The following is a 22,254-nucleotide window of genomic DNA, read 5'->3' as shown; positions in this document are numbered from 1 at the left end:
AATGTATAATTACAAATACCGATTCATTCACCAAATCTCTTCCCTTCCTGAACCCGCAATAAATTAATTAAACATTAACAGAGCTTTCCCTCTGTGTCTGCCCTGTATGTTCCTTAGCAACTTCATTTCCTGTGTACAGTAAGCCAACATTGGATTGTTTCATCTGCTGATCCCACTAGTCAAGTCTTGACTGCAACTAAATGAATTCACGGAGACAATGAAGGAACCAAGTGAAACAATATTGCTGTTAAAAATTCAACACTAAAACAAAATTATGACATCAAACTGTCTCATCAATGCCAGTGAAACATTCTGTGTGAGGCTGATGGAGAACAAAACTGCACATTGTGTGTTTGCTTTTTGCAGTCCTGAGATTTGTGATAAAAGGTGAAGAACAAACAAAAAAAGCTTCTTCAGACTCAACACCTTATCAGCATCAGCATCATTAATATGTATCAAAGACCATTCAGTTCCATCAACAGTTAAAATAGACTTTTTGTATTGCATACCACAGATCCTGTAGTCAAATTATTTTTGTGTCTGTTGAGCACGACATTCATGTTGTTTGGCCATGAGAACTAAAGCGAGTCCTCGGGGTTTGTACTGTAGTGTCCTTTTTATTTGTCTATGTCCATAAAGTCACATTACTGATTTGATAAGCACCATTGTGTGCGCGATAGCGGTTGTTACTTTTAATTAAGCCAGGTAATAAAAAGATAACCTGCTTTGTAGTACAGGCCTGTGATGATGGCCTCAGAGGGTCTCATTCATTTGCTTTCCGTTGTGTGCTTCAGCTTGTACCTCTCTTAATTTTTCCCCTTTTAATTGAATCTTAAAGAACCATTAGAGGAGCTGCCGCCTATTCTTCCCTCCTGCTCTCCACTTGTCCTTCTACATTTTGATCCCGGCATATAACTCGTCGATCTGGGATCTGAAGTACTGGCGCAGTTCGTTCCTCTTGGCCTTCATTGTTGGAGTGAGCAGGTCGTTCTCGATGGAGAACAGCTCGGTGTGAATGCAGATGGCTTTTACCTAAAGAATAGACATGTGGCCAGGTGGTGTTAGTGACAATAATAATATTACTTCTAATGTTTGATGGAAAAACAATTCAAAGTATACAGAAAAACTTCAACTACGACTGAGTGCTGTACCTGCTCAAAGGACTTGAGGCCTCCTGCCTTGCCCAGCCTCAGCATGTCTTCCAAGATGGCTGCTTTAACTTCCTAAATACAGGAAAATGAAAAAATACTCAATTTATTACTTAATCGTTAAGCTGCTGAACACTGACCTATGAGTCATTCAACCATAAAAAGAAACCTAAAACAACAGATGAACCAGTGTTGTGTGTACACATAATAATTAGCCATAAAACTTTTGCCTTATAAACTCTTTATCAGTTTATATTTGCACATATTTCAATACCTATTCACCTGCAGCAATGATATAAAAAATGAGGGGTGGCTCAAGACTTTTGTGCAACATGTAAGCTTTCTGAATCCATTACCGCTCTGCCACACAGTTCCAGGTAGCTGCCCTGCAATCCCAGCGTCCTCTTGGTCCAGTCAGACAGGAAGTCAGGGTCAGGAACCACCACTGCTACCAGACATGCCTGGAGGTAAACAACATGTAAATTTATCTCAGTCAAAGTGGACTTTGTTCTAGAGAAACATACAGTTTTGAAGAGAGAACATACCTGCAGACTGTCTCCATGCACAAAGACCTGCGCCACCGCATCACTCCTCATGTAGATGTTCTCTATCTTCTCAGGAGCAATGTACTCGCCCTGTGCCAGCTTAAAGATGTGCTTCTTTCTGTCCACGATCTTCAGGGTGCCATTCTGTAAACAAACACGTGCACACACTGAATCCAGGTGTGGCCACAGACCACATATGTAATGAGCTTAGTGTAATGAACAGATGAAGAACCCACCGGAAGCCACTTCCCAATGTCTCCCGTGTGGACCCACCCATCTGCATCGATGGTCTCTGCTGTTCTCTCTGGGTCATTTAGATAGCCTTGGAATACGTTGGCACCCTTCACACACACCTGGAACACATAACCACATGTGACTAGTGTGACTGACTGACACAACTATGAATATTAGGTAAGCCATATGTGCTGATGTCAGTTTTTCAGTTTTACCTCTCCCTCTCCATTTTCAGCCAGGTAGTTCATCTCGGGTACATCCACCAGTTTAACTGTGTTACAGGGCAGAGGAGCTCCAACGTGACCTTTTGAGATGAAGTCAATCATCTTCAGATCAGTAATCATTTTATCACTTTTACATGTCTGTTTGTTATAAACTGCAAAAAATATACTCAGTTAAGTAGGGTTGGTTGAGTTCTGCAGGTTCATTATGTGCTGCTACCTGCAGTCCAATCTCCAGGCATGGTCACTGTGCAACCTGCAGTGCACTCGGTTTGTCCATAGCCTTCATAGAGCTGAGACGGAGCATAAACCACAATTATTATTATTACAACAATCTCTAGTGATAACAACAACAGAATTATCCAACATGGAAAATGACAAAAGGAGGGTTTAGTGGATCATTCCAGGTTACGTCTTGATGGATGCTCAATTATCCAGGTAAGTAAATCCCCAAAAGTTGATTCTGTTCATCTGGACGTGAGCCATTCCCCAACTCTCTGTGAATGGTACTCATGGCCTTTGGTCAGTGGTTGTTGATCAATGGTCATGAGAATTTGCATATTTACGATCAAGGCACTGACCTCACAGCCCATTGTTCCTTCAGTGGGCTGGTTTCAGTCATTATGCAAATGTCCTGTTTATAAGATTGGGGAAACCTGCAGTCAGCTGAGACTGAAGACGTCACTTGGATGAGTGACGAAACGTTTCTCCCACTGAAAACGCTACGTCCAGATGAACAGAATCAACTTTTGGAGATTCCAGATTACATTACCGTGATGTCACATACAATGAAAGATGTAGTAAAACAAGACAGGACAACAGTAGAACAAGGGTTAAATTCAGCGTTTGTGTGTGTGTGTGTTACCTGACAGCCTAGTGCAGCTCTGAGGAAGGTGAGAACAACTGGAGATATGGGAGCAGCTCCTGTTGTCATGAGACGCACGCAGCCACCAAGACTGGCCTGCAGAGGGCAGCACATCACCTTATTTACTTCACAGATGGCTCAACTGCATCCCAAAGAAGTGCTCTGATCCCAAAGTTAGTGCTCTGATACTACATAATGCCTGGATCCTTCCCCCGTAACTTGAGAAATCAGTATAAATTAGTGTGACAGCATTTTAAATGTGATAAATATTCAGGTTTACAAAGTTATCTGTAATTTGCCTCAACATACGGAACATGTGGAACTCCAGTTTTAATGTGTTTAGCAGTGTAGAAAGGTTAAAAGACCAAATTATGTCAAAACCTCCAGAGAATCATATTTAAGAACAAATAATGTGTGTTTGAAAAAAAGGGATCAATAATGTGGATGACCATGTGAAGAGTAGGTTGGTATTTCAGTTTTTTTTTTATTTGTCCACTGTTATTTAAAATAATAAACTGTATATATTCATGGACAATTAGCACTTAACTACCAAGTGCCATTAGAGCAGCTGACAAAATTGTAATAAAATAAAAGCAGTGCTGGCTCTGAATACCTGGACCCTGTTGAAGATGAGCTTATCCCATATACTGTCTTTCCTAATGATGCCTTTCATGATCTCTGAATGCTTCCTCTTGAAGGCAAATTCCAGCAGCCAGCGCTTCCAGGGTGAGTTGGCCAGACCGAAGACCTACACAAGAAGAATTACCAGAAGTAAACAGAACAACAACAGTAAAGCTTACGATCAGCACTGCATTTATGCAAAACTGTATCTTATAAATATCATAGATATTTATAAGATATCATAGCACACAAATGAGCAGAAAGCTTACACTTCTTCACACCTTATCATACATTCTGTTTAAGAGTCGTGGAACCACGGGGAACACAGTAGGCTTCAGTGCCTTCATGTCATCTGACAGTCGACGAATATCTCCCTGGAAATAACCAATCCTGGCTCCATGCATCAACATGACTCCCTACCAAACAGGGAAAGGAAATTAAAAAGAGCCTGACACAGCAGGCCGGGGGGAATCTTCATTGATTTTTACTGACAGGTGGAACATACCTGCACGACCCTCTCAAACATGTGGGCCAGGGGCAGATAGGAGAAATGGATATCACTGGGAAGCACTGGACAGGTGGTCTAAAACAAACACACACAGCAAGCAATCAACACAAAGACAAACACACATGCACATAGACAGAGAGGGAAAGCATTAACATGCGTAATCCAACCGCCCTCCCCAGCATGCAGGACAGATGCAGAAAAGACAGCACGCTTCTTCTGAAGCACTGAACGTACGAGTGGAGAGAAGAGGGACGAGACCATTAAAGGCCCCAGTGAGCTGCGTTTTCTTTGTCTTCCCTTCAGCATTTTTCCTTTCCTTCTCAATTCCTGTAGCTGCATAGACACTGGAAGCAATGTGCGGTGATATGGGGACAGGACAGCCTAAAAATGAAGGCTATTTGGCGACTTTGAGTGTCTACGGGTGAACAAACGCCTGGTGATGAAAAGTGGTCAGTACCCACAATAAAGTCTCAACTTCCAGGCAAGCAACTGCGGCGATGTCCACACTAATACGTTTTCGTTTGAAAACGCATCTTTTTCCCCGTTTTGGCCTCCCGTCCACACTGAGACGGAGCATTCGGTCAAACGGAGCGTTTTGAAAACGCTCTCCAAAGCGGATACATTTAAAAACGCCGTTTTCGTGTCGCAGTAAGGACAGCGAACCCGGAGCCTTTTCGAAAACGATGACAGATTTTAGTCATGTGATGCAGTCATGTGACCAATTAAACATGATTACAAAGGGCATTACACAGCAGTTGTTTTGTTTGCTCTGAACTTTGACAGCCCTGTTAAAGATTAATATCAGTCTGTACATGCTCCAGATAGCTTTACTCAAATTCTTTAATTCTCACTCGCTTTTGCAACTTTGTACTTTTGTGTCACTCGCAGCAACAACTCCACCTCATTGTTAGTCCATTTCAAAAACTCGGTGCTTTTCCTCGACATTTTGCTGCGACGTTTCAACGAGCCGGAAAGTAAATAAATAAACGGCAGACAAATGAAGCAGGTCGAATCGTCTTGTGTTTCACGCATGCGCAGGACTAGAACCTAAACGTTTTCGGCCGTTTCAATGTGGACGCACAACTCTGTGAAAACGACTGAAAACGATAGTGTGGGCGCGGAGTGTTTTCAGACGTATACGCCGTTTTCAAATTTATCCAGGCTAGTGTGGACGTAGCCTGAGGAAACTACCAAAGAGACTGACATATGATAGGTTAGAGCTGGGGAGTCAAACATAAGGCCCGGGGGCCAAATTGGTCCAACAAAGACTGCAATCTTTGGACATACATTTTACACTTTTAATTATATTTTCATAAGTTTTACAGTTTTTTCTACTGACAATTCATATAACACCAAAGTAACAGACAAACAAATGTTTTCTTTAACTACTATAGAAACTTTAGTCTGTAGTAATTATGGAATGTTTTCTGTAATTTTGCACATTTATTTATTTACAATTTAAGCCCTAAGAGTCATGCAACAGATTACTTTCATTTACTAGAAAAAACCTTTTCTTGTTACGCAGTAAATCTGAGGTGTGCTTTTTACATTTAACATTAACGTATCTCAGGGATTAAGTGTGGAGTTACTACTTTATATTAACTGAAAGGAGCATTTCACAGGTCCAGCCCACTCAAGATCAAAGTGGGCTGTATGTGGCTCACAATGAGTCTGACTACGTCAGAGGGTCACCAGGAGTTCTCAAACGCCGAACTTCAAAGAGATGCGCGACGAGCAAATAGCTTTGATAGCTTTCCCATCACAGAATCAGAGATGGTCTGTGATTACATCAGCACCTCACCCCTGTAACTTTGACGACAGCTGAGCAGTTGGAGACGATATTCCCATGTGTCAACATAGCTCCCTTTGGTTTTCCTGAAAGTGCATACAGAAGACATGACAAATCTTTTAGCTAATGCAAATCAGAGTGGCTGCAGGTCACTGTGAGTGTGTGGATGTGTCACCTGTTGTTCCACTGGTAAAGCAGATGACTGCCATGTCCTTAGGCTGAGGGGGCTGAAGAGATGGAGGTAAAAAAGGATCAGACAGCATCCTCGATATTTAGAGGCAGTCTAACAGGCCTGTGTTTACATACCAGTGGTTCCTGGTGGTTGGCCTTCCCTATGGCCTGTGCAACAAGAAAAGCAGGTTAACCAACAGATCAGAGAATACAGAGATAAAAGGAAATGATGACAACTGAGACAACACAACAGGAAAAGTAGGAAGAAGAAGTAACCATCTAAGAAACAAACGAAAGTGAAAACAGGCCAAATAAACACTAAGACGCGAGGACAGCAAAACTTGTAGTATTTGCCTGCTTCCTGGTTTATTAGCTTTTTGCACATCTGCCACACTGAATTGTTTCAGATTACTAGACAAATTTGAATTTTAGACAAAGATAATCAAAGTAAATAAAAAAATGCAACTTTAAAGATGACATTTCATTTAGTAAAGATGAAAAGCTATCACAGCCAGCTTGGCTCTGTGTGTGAAAGTAACTCCCTCAAAGCTGTTAACTGGTGGTGCCACCCTGAGCACCAAGAACCAAGTATTTGTGATAACTGACAGTGCATCTTACGTAGTGATGTGGAGGAATTTTAGCCCACTCTTCTTTGCGTTAGTCCACAGAGTATTTTCCCAAAAGTCTTGGGGATGATCAAGACTCTTGGGAAAAAAACATCTCAAGATGTTTTTTTGGCGAATCTGAGACGAGTCTGTTCTTTCTGGTCAGCAGTGATTTTCTCCTTGTAACTCTCCCATGATGCCATCTCTTTTCTTATTGTTGAATCATGAACTTTGACCTTACTGAGACAAGTGAGGCCTGCAGTTCTTTAGATGTTGTTTTATTTTTCCGTTACCTCCTCGATGTGTCATTGATGCACTCTTGGAGTAAATCTGATTATCTGCCCAATCCTGGGACGGTTCACTTCTGCTTCAAGTTTGATCCATTTGTGGCTCGAAGCCTTAGAACTGCATTTGTAACAACTCTGAGACTGTTAGATGTCAAGGACAGAGCTTTTTGTCTTTTAAACTTTCTTTCTTTTAACCTACTTCACTTTGTTAGACAGGTTTAGCATTTCAGTGATTTCAGTCAGAAGGTTTGGCAGTAATCAAGTAAAATTAAACTCAACTTTCCAGAAAATTTGGTTAATGGCATCTAAGGGGCGATCAATAACTTCACATTGGTCTGGGTAGCTTTTTTTCTTTGAATAAATGAAGTTATATTTTAAAAGACTGCATTGTGTATTTACACCTCCCACTGTCACACCGGGACACAGAGGCGTTTAGCTCAGTATACACATGGTATTTGGGTCAGATCACATTTAAGTGAATCACTCTGGAGTTCATTTGGACTCGCACCAAGACCACCTCCTCCAAAGAGTCCCATTGTGGTAGTTCTGGTCTGCACCCGAGTGCGATGACTGTGCTCACATCTGTCCAAGCGAACCACTCGCTTGACATGGATTGAAAGGTGGGGAGCGTCCCCTTTAATTAACAGCAGACCTCTGCGAGGTTGGAAAGGGGTTTTTTTCCCCTTAATAAATGAAGTCATTATTTAAAAACTGCATTTTGTATTTACTCTTGCCTTTGTCTAATATTCAAATTTGTTTAATGATCTGAAAGATTTGGAATTGTGAGAAATATACAAAAAATACAAAAATCAGGAAGGAAGCGAGTACTTTTACAGCACTGTACATAAATAGGAATAAGGAAGGAGAAAACAAAGCAGAAGCTGTTGAGGGGAAAGAATAAAGTTTATTTAAAGGTAAAAGCAGAAGAATGAAACAAAAACATACACAAAAGACAAAGAAATGACAATAAAATAATAATGATAATTAATAAAAAAGAAAAAGCCTACTGACCATCATCTCCCGCAGGCTGAGGATGTGGATTCCAGCCTGCTGTCCCCGCTCGATCAGGCTGGTGTTCGCGCTCTCCATTAGAACAATGGTTCTCACACTGTGTTTCGTGTTGTTAATGCAGTCCAGCACTAGATTGACTTTATCCATCACATCGCACACTATAGTTGAGATAGAAGCTGCAAAAACAAATAGCAAGTCATCAGCTGAACGTCTTCAGAGAAACCTCTGCCATGTATCCAAGTCACTGTTGTTTACCTTTGTCTATAATATAGCCGATGGCCTCCGCTCCCAGCGTGTCATATAGAGGGACTGACACCAGAGAATAGGTGTAACACGCCAGCTCACTGATGGTCCACTACACACACAAACATTACAAGATTAAGTTCATCAATGACTCCGTCATCAAAAGCCTGCACATTCAACCAGGTTCGTGTTGAAGTCATTAGACTGTGAGATCACAGAGCTGATGCTTGTTAAAGTAAAGACTAAAACCTTGAAAGCGTGCGATTATGTACCTCTGGTCTGTTCTGAGAGAAAATGCCGATGTGAGAGTCGGCGGTCTTGCTGTTTCCTTTGTGAAGAAATGCAGAACCCAGATTCTCTGCTTGCTCAATTACCTAACACACACACACACACACACACACACACACACACACACACACACACACACAGAGCACCTGTCAATGCTGAACAGACAAACTGAACCTTGTTCAGCCTCAGAAATCAAAGTTTGATTTATGCTCATTTTGCCTTTTTTACCTTCTCATTTACATTTGGTCACATTTAGCTCCAAAGTTACAAGGTGACAATTTCAGATTTGCGTACAGAATAAAATGATGCGCTTGCAGAGTGAATGTCATCGGCTCCACGTACAACCACAAAACAACATGACCAAAAAAGACGAGGTCACCTTTTTGACCACTACTTTGTAAACAACTGTTTATACTGACTGCAAACTGTAGCTTTTACCCTGGAGGCCACAATGTTTATACAAGGTGAGCTAATCTTGGTATCTCTTACCTCTCTGTAGGAAATCCATTCATAAGACTGTTTTGGCTTCCTGGAGCCAACACAGGGACCGTTATCTGGACGGTGAAAGAGAAGAGTTACTACAGTGGAAAGTTAGAGCAACCTAATGTCACAAACTCAAAAGTGTTCCCAGGATGTCTTCATACATATCCCTATTACACATACAGATGTTTACACTTCCTACCCTGCATGCTCGGCTGCTGGCACAGCAGTAAACTGGAGTGTTGACTATTGTGTCAGGCTTTGGGCATTAAGAAAGAGTACAGAGGTATTGTTGACAAAAGCAGCAACCTCCAGGGTGGAAAAATTAAGCCGACACAGAAGCACAAAGACTGCAGTCCCTGCAATGGACACTTGACTTTGGCTTCAAAAAGGAGTCAGTCCCCATCGATTCTTATAGACTTCTATGTAAAATGTGAAAATTCAGCTGTGCCAGTGGTTCCCAAACTTTTTTTGCCAGGCCCCCCTTTGTTTTACAAGAAAAATGTTCGCGCCCCCCCACCACCTAACCCCTCGCACAAGCACATCCTCCAAACACACACACCCATATTTTGCTCCATTGTGGTTGCTCCATTTAGAAAGGCAGAGGCGTCACGGTGTAATTATTTTACGTGTAGTTGTTTTTTTCCTGTGTAATAATATTCAACATTGCTGTCAATACATTTTTCAAAAAATGCCTCTCTGTGCAAAATGGGTTCAAAAACAAAAACAGCTGTGGGATACTGTTTGTCCGTGATTTGAAGAGCCCAGCGCTGCTCCCGACAGGGAAAACATATTTGCAGGGGAGACCTACCTTGGCACTTGTGCAGGTGAAGCCAAAGGGAAGATATGCTTCACCATATTTTCTAGTCTTTGGCTTGGAAGGAAGTTGGTTTGGAAACATATTTGGCGATGCTTCATCTCCTGTTTTGCGTTTGTGTGGGAGCCCCGTCAAAAACCTGTCCATAATGCTAGCAGTGTCCAAGCTTTCTTTTTTCTTTTTTTTCTTTTCATACTGCGCCCCCCCTGCAATGGCTCTGTGCCCCCCCTAGGGGGTGGGCCCCACACTTTGGGAACCTGAGCTAGGCTAACAGCATGTTTACACACTGAGGGCGTTTTCACACCTATACTCTGGTGTGAATCAGTTGAGGACTTTGCAAACTTGTAGCTTTTTCCTGTTATTTTGTTTCTGTTCACACTTAAAAAAAAAACAAACTCCAAGAGAAGAGCAGTTGAAACAGCACGCATCAGTGCAAACTATGTGAGAATGTTTAGTCCCCTCATGTGCGGGAGTAAAAAGGTAAATACAGGAAAAAGGTGCTTTGTTCTGGCCTAGTGGATAACGTGAAAAATTTACATAAATTTTACGGCTAGTTGCTGTAGTTACTGACCATTTGTTTACAGTATTTTCCTCACTATAAGGCACACTTAAAATCCTTAAATTTCCTCAAAAATCGACAGTACACCTTATAATCCGGTACGCCTTATGTATGAATTCTGGTTGTGTTTACTGACCACGAACCGACTTTATGCGCTCAAATCTGTCAAAAATGTTTTAGTACGACTTTGCTAAGCTATGAAGCCGCACCGCTTGATGGATTGTTGGAGCATTATGGCTACCGTAGTCAGGAGCCTCGCGGAGTAATCTGGGTCCTAAACTCCATCTTCTTCGGGTCCCAAAGTCAAACGAACACTGTGGCATCACTGAGAGTTAAAAACTGTCTAAATTCTTTCATCTTTAATAAAATGATCAGCGCTGCTGCTTTACCAGGTGTAACAATTAAGTTTAACATCCAGGCATCCATGAAAACAGGATTTATTAAATTTAATGGTGTTAGAAGTTAGCAGGAAGTTAGCTCGCTAGCTTCCATCTAAACATGATATAGCATGTTCTGACTGAGAGATTTCTGAAACAGTTCAAACGTACAGCTCTGCTATCACTTCCAACATAAATGAAGACAGAAAACTAAACAGCAGTGACGTTTGTAGGGTTACTGAAGTTGGGCTAGCTGGTATATAATGATGTGCTACGTGATCGCTAGCGACACAGCTATGTTAGCATAACATAAACACAGTGAAGCTGGAGGATGAACGCTAACTTTTTTCCACACGATAAAAGTTAACGTGAGGGTTCCTGATGGTTAGGGACAAATGCAATCACATGGTGGGATGCTGTAAATGGACCAAATATACTACCTAATATACAGCAACAACATGGGAATAGAGCAGCTGCCAGAGAATTCAACATTAATGAATCAATGGCACGGAAGTGGAGGAAGCACGAAGAATGAGTTGAGTAAAGTTTGACTTATCGGACTGTTTTGTTTCGCTTAATGCGCCTTATCATGTGGTGCGCCTTATGGTCCGAAAAATACGGTAATCTGTACATCTATGATACCCTGCTGCATCCCAGAATTTAGCTCAAACTTGCAGAACACACATTACAGTTGTGTCAGATCACATTCACATAAAAACACCGGTTTGTTTTGGTCCACACCTAAGTGCAATTACTGTGCCTTTCACCTTGGCTTTGCACAGTGGCTTTTATGGTTGACACATACATGTGACAAAGCTGTTCCTCTAATGTGGAAAAACCACATCAGTGGTAATCCATGTCAGTCACTTTCTTTTTCAGACTGTTCCTCTGCAAAAATGGAAACCTGGTTGGCTCCAAAAGCATGTCACTTCCCAAAGGGTGCCATTTTTAAATGCTCACCTTTAAAGCAGCAGCATAGATGTTTAATATGAAAACTGTAAAAAAAACAGTTGCGGTCTCTACAGCTAAGTTTGCCTTAATGATCGTATGGGAGGTTAATTTTTACATAACATGTGTCATAAAATTGTATTAAGGCTAAAATATCCATCTTTTATATACAGTGTATGTATTCAACAAAGTCAAAGTTACTATGAGATGTTAAACACATCATCACTACTGCACCAGTGCAGTTAAGGATGAATCTGAATGCGGGCTTGATTTATACAATAAAAGTACCACTTTGGGGTTAAACTGTATTACTGCTGACTTACTGGACACTCTGGCGCCTCTGAGGAAGAATTCATACAACGTAGTGGCATCATCATAGATATGTGTCAAGGGACTGTCAGTGGTCAGTAGAACTGATCTGCGTGCCAAATCTCCACCCTCACAATGACAATGAAGCAGATCATGAATGCAACAATAACTACAGCAGCTGGAACGTTTCTGTGTGAAAAATCTTGTTAGAGAATTAATGACAGCAAGTAATTTGTGGGTCACATCATCAATCAGCATAACTATCCTGTGACTCTGACAGGGGCCAAACTTACCTGAACCTCAACTGACTGCATCTGGAGGTCACAGACCAGTGGGAGGGGCCTGGGTCGTGTTGCCAGGTAATAGGTTGTCGCTGCAGCGACGGCCCCCATGCTGATTAACACAGAGGTGGACATGTTTCTGATGTAGCGGCTGACATCCAGATCAGGCAGCTTCTGAATAAACTCCTCCATGATATTTTGCGATGAGGTGCCTTCAACAACACTATTGCTCTGCTCTGTTCGTCCAGGTGCAGTTAGACTGAATGCCCCGAGGTGTGGTTGCAAGTAATATGAGGGAGTTTTAGGCCAGGAGTTCACCTAGAAAGAGCAAAAGAAGACACATTATTGTTGCTCTTCTTTGAATCTTTTTTATCCACAGTTTAGTAAAGTAAGTAAGCAAAATGTTATTTATATAGCACCTTTCTAAATAAAAGATAAAACAAAGGTATAACACAAAAACAGACAAAAGTTAACGAAATGCAATTCTAAAAAGATGTTTTAAGTTATTTTTTTAAAAGAGACCCCTGACTCCACAGATCTTAAGTTCAGTGGGAAAGAGTTCCACAGTCTGGGGGCCACAGTGGCAAAGCTCTATCTCCCTTAGTTCTCAGCCTTGTGTGCTGAATGACAAGTGGGCCCTGATCACATGACCTCAGGGACCTGCTAGGGACATAGGGCTGTAAAAGTTCAATGATGTAGGCAGGTGCTTGACCATGAAGAGCTCTAAAGGTCAGAACCAGAATCTTAAAATGGACTCTGAATTCGATGGGGAGCCAATGCAGCTGTATTAGTGACGGTGTCACATGAGAGTACTTAGATGTTTTGGTCAGAAGCCTTTCTGCAGCTTTTTGGACAATCTGCAGACGCTCCAGGGAGTTTTTGCTTAGCGATGTAAACAGTGAATTACAGTAGTCCAAACATTAATTTAGAAAGGTTTCTTAAATAACAGAAGCAGGACCCAATCAGAGATTTGACGTGAACATCCAAGTGAGGTCAAAGGTTACCCCTAGGTTCCTGATAGACGATTTCACAAATGTTGAGAGAGGACCAAGAGCATTCATTATCTTAGGTACATGTGTGTCAGGAGCACATACAATGACTTCAGTCTTTCCTTCATTAAGTTGGAGGAAGTTGTCGGCCATCCAACCTTTAATGGATTCTAAGCACACATTTAGAATCTGCAGCTTAGAAACATCTTGGGGCTTAAAAGAAATGTATAACCGGATGTCATCTGCGTAGCAGTGGTAGCAAATGTCCTCAAAGGGGCTAAAAATATGCTGGACAGGAAGTAGATATATTAGAAAATATAAAGGCCCCAATACAGAACCTTGTGGCACACCATAGGTGAGGGAAGTGGATAATGACCTGTACTTAGAAACTGCCACAGAAAAATATCATTCATACAAATATGAGAACCACTCCAAGGCAGATCCAGATACACTGACCCAGTGTTTCAGCCTTTCAAGCAGAATTCGATGGTCAGCAGAACAGAACATTTTCCTGCAACGTTTTGCATCAAAATGTCACTGGAGACTCTGAGAAGGGCTGTTTCAGTAAAACAAGCTCTACGAAAGCCAGACTGAAATTTGTCAAGAATATTGTGTTTGTCCAAAACTGCTGTGAGCTGCTTAGCCACAACCTGGACTTTACCAGACGTCAGTGAGGTGTTAATTATGGTGAGCTCACAGGGACCAATAGACTGGAAGACATTTTTGAATAACGATGCAGGTAAAATTTTGAGTGAACAGGAGGAGGCTTTCATTGAGTTAACTACTTTTCCCAGCTCAGGTAATGAAACGGGTAAAAAGCGTTCTAAAATAACAGGCCGGGCTGGAGGAGGAACTGACCAATGCAGATGCTGATGGGGAAATTTTTTTCCTATATTACTAATTTTTTCCAGAAAAAAAGAACATTTTTACAGTCTTCATTTGAAGAAAGAGGGGCAGCATGTGGAGCAGGAGTAATAATACCAGCAATGGTGTTAAATAACAGCTCAGGATTACCTCTGCTCTTTGCAAACGGGTGAGAAAAATAGGCAGCATTGCATTGTTAAAAGAAGCTAAAAGATCCTTTAAGTAAAGGAGAACATTTAAGTGAGTTTTCCTCCACAAGCACTCTGCTTTACGACAATCACGTTTCAAGCAACGAATACTGTCATTTAAGCTAGAAGCTAGTCTCATTTTAACCGGTCAGATTTCATCCAAAATGGAAAGACAATGGTTATTAAATAGATCTGTTAAGAAATCAACATCGTTTTGAGGGGATAGATTTAAATTAAAGCATCCGAGAAATTGTCCGCTGTGGTGGAAGTTAAGAAATAACCGTCCGGCGAACAGGAGACAGAGGCTCATGAAAAGACAAGTTAGAAAGAATACAGCAATGATCAGAGATAAAAATGTCCTCAGAACAAATAAAATCAATATTTAAACCCAAAGTAAAAACAAGGTCCAGTGTGTGTCCTATGCGTGGGGCCTGACACATGCTGGGTAAATTGAAAAGAACGTCAGCTGGGGTAGGCTAGGAGCGTCATCTGGGTCTACTCTGGAGCCTCATCTCAGTAGGAGATGTCTGGAGAACCACACCCAGAGGGCATCCTAGTTAGATAGCTGAACCTGATGAGGATAAGGATGTGGAACGAGTTGGCCATGATTTCAAAGTAACCTACTTAATGGCTGTTTTATTATTGCAGTCTAGATTAAATTGCTAGCCAAAGAAAGTCACACTGATACTGTAACTAAGGCTACGTCCACACTAATCGTTTTCTCTCCGTTTTGGGTGTGTAGGTGTTTTTGCTGAAGGAAAACGCAGCGTTTTCAAAAAGCTCTCAAAAACGCATACATTTGAAAACGGTGCTTATGCGTCGCAGTGTGGACAGCGAAAACGGAGACTTTGGAAAATGATGACGCATGTTAGTCATATGATGCAGTCACGTGACCAATTAAACAAAGATAGCGAAGGGCATTATACGGCAGGTTTTTTTGTTTGCTCTGAATGTTGACAGGCCTATTAAAGATTAATATCAGTGTGTACATGCTCCAGATAGCTTTACTCAAATTCTTTAATTCTCACTCGCTTTTGCAACTTTGTAAAACTCCACCTCATTGTTAGTCCATTTCAAAAACTCGGTGCTTCTCGTCAACATTTTGCTGCGACATTTCAAAGAGCCAAAAATTAAATAAACGGTAGACAGAAATGAGGCAGGTCGAATCGTCTTGCGTTTCACGCATGCGCAGTTCAGCAACATAAGCGTTTTCAGCCGTTTCAATGTGGACGCACAACTCTGTGAAAACTACTGAAAACAATAGTGTGGACGCGGAGCGTTTTCAGACGAAAACGCCATTTTCAAATCTATCCTGGCTAGTGTGGACGAGCCTGAAGGACTCATTTTCTCTCTTTTTCATTAATCTGATATTAAGCTTGGTTACACATCTGGTTCTGAGATCTTGCACTGATTTCTATTTTTTATTACTTCATTACAAAACTGATGGCTTAATAAGAAACAAGTGACGCTAAGGTTATTCAGTTAATCAAAGAAAATCAGAAGCCTGCAACATCAGCCTGTCTTGACTGTTATAGCAGAGACCAAATGAAAGACTGCTGCTTTTCAGTACAGTAATAACAGCCGTGACTCACGTTACACTATAATTGGATCGTATATCATATATTTAACAGACTCTCACAGGCGTCAGATGTAATCGTCCCATTCTGTGCCAGTGTTGGTGTTTAACAGTTGGAGAAGTTCTCAGCATTACAACAAAAACACAGTTAAGCCTCCTTCATCCTGTGTGTGTCTCAGTTATGTCCCTCACTCTCTCTCTCTCTCTCTCTCGTCTGCCCTCCCTCGACCCTCGTGTCAGGCTCGCGTGTCCCAGCCTACGTCTCTCTACATTTCCTGTTTTATTTTGACAGTCTTGCGTTTCCTGTTCAGTGTGTTTAGTTTTTCTTCCTTTGTGGCATCACGCTCATCCGTGTCAGCTGTGTTCTCCATGTGTTTCCACTCCCCTCGTCACCTCTGTGTATTTACTGTGTGAGTTTTCTGTAATTCAGGGTCAAATCGTCTGCTTTCCATGTTTCAGGTTCCAGGTACTCGTGTCCAGGGTTTTCATGTTTAATTCTAGTTTGCCCAGTTTAGGTTATTGTTTAGTTTCGTATTGTTTGCCTTGCCCTTTGTTGTGTAATTTTTACATCAGCTCTAATAAAAGGCGCTTCGCTTTGTCTGTGACTGTGACAGCAAAGCTGTTGAAAAATAAACAGATTACAAAGTGTGACATTTTCATGTGAGAACGGATGAAGACGATGACCTTTGGTCTAGACTCTAGAAAACACAGACAGCGCTGATCACAACAACACCAAGTCAGGCTCACGATTTGGACTTCTTCTCTCTCTTAGGTCTAAAAATGAAAGTTGCTGCATTCTCATTAGCAGGAAAAAAGAAAACAGCATCTGTAAGACTGAACTGAAGTGTGAGAAAACGATCGTACTTAAAGCACAGCGTGAGTTGAAATGTACCTAAAGAGTTCAGGTTCAGGGTCACTGGCTCAGATATAATCACATTCTGTTACTCTGCATAAACTGCATAACAAAATATCACCGTTAAATGTTAATGCTATTGTTTCTCTTTTAAGACAAGGAAAAAAAACATTGAAATTATAGAGTGCTCTCGTCTTTCCAAGCGGTTGAAATTAACAACAACAAGGGGTCGAATCCTTCTTTCCTCCACTGCACATGTGCAGAAAGAGTTCAATCAACTTCAAAACTTAAATTGCAAGTAAGAATATTATCAAAGAAAAGGATTTTTAAATAATCTTTTTTATTATTTTGGCAGACCATCCACCAGTTCAGTTCAATTCAGTTTACATAGCATCAAATCACAGCAACAGTCACTCTAAGGTGCTTTATAGTGTAAGGTGAAGACGCTTCCACATTACAAGGAAACCTTTAGTCTACTTTCTCATCCTTTGAATGCAGAGCGCTTGTTTCACCTACATTAATGCTACTCAGTGTTTCATTTCCCAGCACAACACATGCATGACAATAACATGAGCCAGTCTCTTAAACTGGAATAACCTGTAAAAGAAGAGGCTTTGCTATGAATGCTAACTGTACAACAACAGTTAATAATGACAGGATAATACAAGAACGACACACTACACACAATATTTCCATATCCCCGTGTGTGTTTCTCCATGTTTTAACAAGTTTCTCACCCACTAACCTGTAACAGAGAGCAGCCAGGTGAGACACTGAGCATCCAGTGGCAGGGATCCTGCAGTTTTTACTGCTGCTCTGCCTTCACAATGCACCGCTGACACACAACAGCAACACACACTCTTTTAAGAGGTCAGGCGGGGACACGAGAGCGCTCTAATTGGCTGGCTCCTGGAAAACGATCAGTCTAACGCACTCAAAGTCAAACAATCAATGAATGTTTCTGTAATTTAATCTGATAGTGGAGGCTGGGGAACCAAACGTTGCAAAGTTAAACTTGTTCTAATTGCAGTTAAATGCAGAGTATCTTCAAAATCAATAAACAACATCAATATGGACTCTTTGTCTGATGGCGCGTCTCTTTCATTTGTCTCATTCTCACACAGTTACAGCCTTCCTGCAAAGGACAACAGGTTTCAGCAACCCCTGATTGCCTTCACCGTTGCCACAGTGACCTATGACCCACATGTGGTCAGCTGAGCAAAGGAAAAACTATCTGACACAATGTTCTGGGGCAAAAGTGTGTGTGACCATACATGAAGATATTTTCTGTCTTGTGGTTGTTAAATGTTTACTCAGTTGTGTTTATCATGTGAACATTGTTCTCAGCAGCCTTTAGGCTTTGGTCAATATTCCCTCTGTGCTCCATGCTTTCTGTGTCAGCATGACCAAACCAACTTCCTTCTTTAAATCCTGTCAACTACACAACAGTGGACGGTCACCAAGTACACACACATCACTACTGCTCATTACAGGATTACATTTTCTGCTCATTACTGTAATCCGATTACTTTTTTTAAGTAACGAGTAATGTAAGGGATTACTATTGCAAATAAAGTAATTACTGCCACGGGAATGTGACGTTCACAGAGAAACCTCCGGATCCCCCCACTGACATGACCGCTGTGGGCAAACCTCCACCCGCCCCACTCCTGCTAAACAGCTGACAATAGATTTAAGAGCGACAGGACTCAGTGCAGCTGAGTCCGTGATTTTATTTATTTTCTGCTGTGTTTTACTTGCATCTATTTGAAAGAGTGAACATTAACATTATTTTATTTTATATGCTGTAATATGCAGACAATAGGTTTAAATGTTAAACAATTTCTTCCAGTCAAAGACTGCTGCATACTATTTTCATTTGATTCAGTTTTAGATGATGGATTATGGAGAAAAATAGAATTGGGCTGAAAGATCTATCGCTTTATTACTTATTCAGGTTGTGTATCATGTTTTTGAAAAGTAACTAGGTAACTAAATAACTAATTACTTTTGCAAATAAGTAATCACTAAAGTAACAGGATTACATTTTTTGAGAAGTAATCAGTAATTAGTAACTAATTACCTTTTTCAACTAACTTGACCGACACTGGTTGCCACGGATCAATCCACTGACCTTCTGACTGGTAGAACGTTTCAATTAGAAGGTTTATATTGTTCTATTGTATATAGTATTTTATTTTATTTTATTCTATTCTATTGTGTACAGTATCTATTTCTTATCCTATTCCAGTGTTTTTCTAATTTTTGCTATCTAACTTTGCACTGTCCACTTTCTGCTGTAACAAAACAAATTTCCCACATGTGGGACTAATTAAGGTTATCTTATCTTTTCTTATCTTAGACATCCTACTCTTTTCTTTTACTCTATTCTGTCCGCCTTTTTTCTAGCTCCCAGTCCTCCATCACCTGTCACATCTGAGCATCTACCTATGCAAATCCGGCCTGTCAGACGGTGGAGGTGGTGATGGGACCTGTATCAGTCTTTACTATAAGGAGGGATTAATACAAAGGAACCAATCAAAGCAGGGAGGGCACGTGAATATCAGCCAATCGGAACCAAGTCACCTTTCCCCTGAAAACTTGCAGCGGCTCCGGTGAAGCCACGGTCCGCTCTCCGTCCACCTGCCGAAGATTTAAAACACGTTTCTACAACACACACACACAAATACACTAACACAATAACGATTAAAGTGTAGTGTTGCTGCACTTTGCCAGCTTTTAAAACACAACCTCCAGCAGCTTGTTCATGCCCCGCCTCCCTTTAGCAGCGGTGCCCGGAGACACATCTGTGTGACAGCGCCGAGTGGACTTAACCTCCTAGGACCTGCCGTCCACTTATGTGGACATCACATTTTGGGTTATTTAGACCAAAATACTCAATTTTGCTCTACATGGGCCCGATATCCACTTAGGAGGACATTATACTGCTACTGTTCTATCAAAATTTTAAACGAATATCCTCATATGTGGCTCTTATTTTTCTTAAAAACAAAAATAAGGTAAAAAAAATAAAAATAAAAAAAATAAAAAATCTGGTAATTCTTTGTTTTTACATTCATTGGGCCCCAATATGCCTAAATATCAAAGTGAAATTAAAAATGCATGCTGTGGAAGAGTTCGGGTCTTAGGAGGTTAAAGTCGCAATGGAAACAGCTCCACACACACACACACACACACACACACACCACAATAGGACTATTAAAGCGTGCACAGCATTTATCACGTCATAAAAATTTATCATATTAACAAGGTTAGCGTTGTTTTCTGTCACGCGCCACCTGTACGCGCGTTTTCGCTTGAATATAATGAACTTACCAGATTTCTAAACGGAGCTCGCTTTGATCTTCTTCTTAATGCCAGCTGGGATGTGCAGTTCTCCCTGTATTAGCACACTTTTGTAGCATACTGTATCAAAGCTAACAAACGCACTACTGTTTCGTTCAGTCGTAATTAATTGACTACGTTGAGCTGCAGTCGCTTACTTCGCACCTGTTCCCACGGTTTCTCGCTCCTCACCTCGCGCACACCTGACCAGCCAATCGTGACATTACATAAGTTTCAAACTTCCGGACACGTGTTTCACAATAAGTTAGTAGCAAAAGGTTCAATGCGTAAAATACTAGACCCATGATTCAGCTTTGCTTTCAGTCACCGTCTTTAAAAGGCGTGTTTTTCTCACGGGTCACTTTATGACAAGATGTAGTGTGGAAGGTAATTTCACTATCAGGGTCTCACAAGGCTTGTCAGCCCAATCAGCTGGCTAATCACTGGCACAAAGTGCAGACTGTAAACTGCTCTCCTTTTTGTGTCACTCATTCAGAGTTAATGAGAAGCAACTAATTGTCAAGATTTAACCTGCAGTGTCCACCGACCTCCACACTTTGTGTGCACGGGGCACGGCTGCAGGCAAACAACTGAACAATAAAAGCACAAAAAACAAACCCAGGAACAAACATAATACATCAAAAATAATGAAAAACTAAAAACAGAAGACCTTCTTCTTTCTTGGACTTTATTAATGCAGACTGACACAGGATGTGAGCATGGTTGCACAATGTGACACATAAAAATGAGTCGAATAAAACTACAACGATGTAGAAATATTAAAAAATAAAAATTATAAGTCACATTTTATTTTCAACCCAGATATCAAAGAACAGCCACTTGGGAAGAGCAGCGAAGCGGCCGTTTCAATATCACAACTAAGTGAATCTGTTAAAAACAGCTTAAGCTGAAGACACCTTGGTCCAATCTGTGCAACTGAATACAGATTCATTTTGTTCCACTGATAATTTACTGCTGTACAAACATAATTTTAACTTACATCAGAACAATCATGATAACCACGATACCAAATAACACTGTTTACTAGTTACTGGTCATGTTCCACAACTAAAAATAACTCAAATACTATTTTTATTTTTATTTTACTTTTACTCTTTTTAAGATAGGGCTGTTTTAATTTTTACGAATTATGTGTTTTATTTATTTATTTTTGCTGTTTTCTGTTATTCTATTGTTTTTAATTTATTTTCTGTACAGCACTTTGGTCCTGTGCTGGGTATTTTAATGTGCTTTATAAAAAAAAATTGGATTGGAAATACTCAGAAACTCCTGATGCAATCCTGATGAGAATCACAGTTATTACAAACTGGAAGCTTTGCCACACGTGTGTGTGAGCAAAGACACAAGACTGCAGTTCAAGGCCCTTTCTCATTAAACACAAATCAGTTCTTCATAAAGCGTTTTGTTAAAAATATCAGGTAACTCTTGTTTGACTTCTTTTCAGTGCCGCAGAGAGGATATGAAAATGTTCACACCACAAAAAGGAAGTGCTCTGCACTAGAAGGCTGTGGTGGGTCAGCTGTGGCAGTAGGAGCAGTGGATCCCTCCTGTCAGGTCAGTGATGGTCCCCTCTCTCACCAGTCTTTGCAGGAGCTCAGTCTCTCTGTTCACGTTGTGCATGCTCTGCTCCAGCATGGCGCTCATAGGCAGGTGGTCATAGTAGTGCAGTGGCGCCCCGTGCTGGGAGAGGTTGTAGCCAAAGCCTGCCAGGCTGACCTCGTCGCACAGCAGGCTAGCTAGAGTCAGCGCAGACACACCTAGAGTGGGAATGTTCTGCAAATATACGTAAAAAAGGAGTCAGACTTTCTGAAAGAGAAAAAAACTTCACTGCTTTCCCATTTGTTTCTGTCTTCATGTTGCACATTGTTAACATTATGTTATTTTCTAAGTAAACTGACTATGGTTGAAGATGAAGTCAAGAAAGTCAGGGCACACAAATGGATAAGAGTGAGACACCGGGAAAGGCAATGTAACATAGGCTATGAATAAATAAACTATGAATGACTTAGCTTACTGTAATATGCACCTACAGGTAAACCGATAGTATCACGATGTTAGCCTTTTGTTAACGTCTTTCCCATGTCTGCAAGCAGTTCATGAGAACAGTAGTG

At 41.0% G+C, this 22,254-nt stretch overlaps 2 protein-coding genes across 5 annotated transcripts in view; both read right to left on the bottom strand.

The window, feature by feature from the left end:
• Window positions 1-74: 74 nt before the first annotated feature.
• On the bottom strand, window positions 75-20,339 carry LOC100709624 (long-chain-fatty-acid--CoA ligase 1). Of its 3 annotated transcripts, XM_013275414.3 has the most exons (22): window positions 20,114-20,180; window positions 19,364-19,420; window positions 12,320-12,625; window positions 12,041-12,155; window positions 9,026-9,090; window positions 8,521-8,622; window positions 8,261-8,360; window positions 8,006-8,181; window positions 6,238-6,270; window positions 6,107-6,158; window positions 5,944-6,017; window positions 4,140-4,217; window positions 3,916-4,050; window positions 3,627-3,761; window positions 3,014-3,109; window positions 2,369-2,441; window positions 2,143-2,231; window positions 1,930-2,046; window positions 1,694-1,837; window positions 1,505-1,609; window positions 1,152-1,223; window positions 75-1,032 (listed from the first exon to the last, which is right to left on the bottom strand). In XM_013275414.3, the coding sequence occupies exons 3-22, from the start codon at window positions 12,497-12,499 to the stop codon at window positions 892-894; spliced, it is 2,082 nt and encodes a 693-aa protein (XP_013130868.1). In that variant the 5' UTR covers window positions 12,500-12,625; window positions 19,364-19,420; window positions 20,114-20,180; the 3' UTR covers window positions 75-891. The 3 variants fall into 3 exon arrangements, with proteins under 3 accessions (XP_013130868.1, XP_005456427.1, XP_003451868.1); XM_005456370.4 differs by lacking the exon at window positions 19,364-19,420 and having other exon boundaries at window positions 20,114-20,339; XM_003451820.5 differs by lacking the exons at window positions 19,364-19,420; window positions 20,114-20,180 and adding an exon at window positions 17,523-17,800.
• A 454-nt stretch (window positions 20,340-20,793) lies between these two features.
• st3gal5 (ST3 beta-galactoside alpha-2,3-sialyltransferase 5) overlaps window positions 20,794-22,254 on the bottom strand; it is a 28,008-nt gene continuing 26,547 nt past the window's right edge. For both annotated transcript variants that reach the window (XM_013275417.3, XM_025898506.1), the window contains one exon: window positions 20,794-21,916. In XM_013275417.3, the coding sequence (XP_013130871.1) occupies window positions 21,659-21,916 (258 nt within the window). In that variant the 3' untranslated portion in view covers window positions 20,794-21,658. The remainder of the gene's footprint in view (window positions 21,917-22,254) is intronic.

The sequence above is a fragment of the Oreochromis niloticus genome, linkage group LG2 (assembly GCF_001858045.2).
Source record: "Oreochromis niloticus isolate F11D_XX linkage group LG2, O_niloticus_UMD_NMBU, whole genome shotgun sequence".
In the NCBI taxonomy this organism is placed as follows: Eukaryota; Metazoa; Chordata; class Actinopteri; order Cichliformes; family Cichlidae; genus Oreochromis; species Oreochromis niloticus.
The sequence above is the reverse complement of the archived record's forward strand: the minus strand, read 5'-3'. Positions and strand labels throughout refer to the sequence as shown.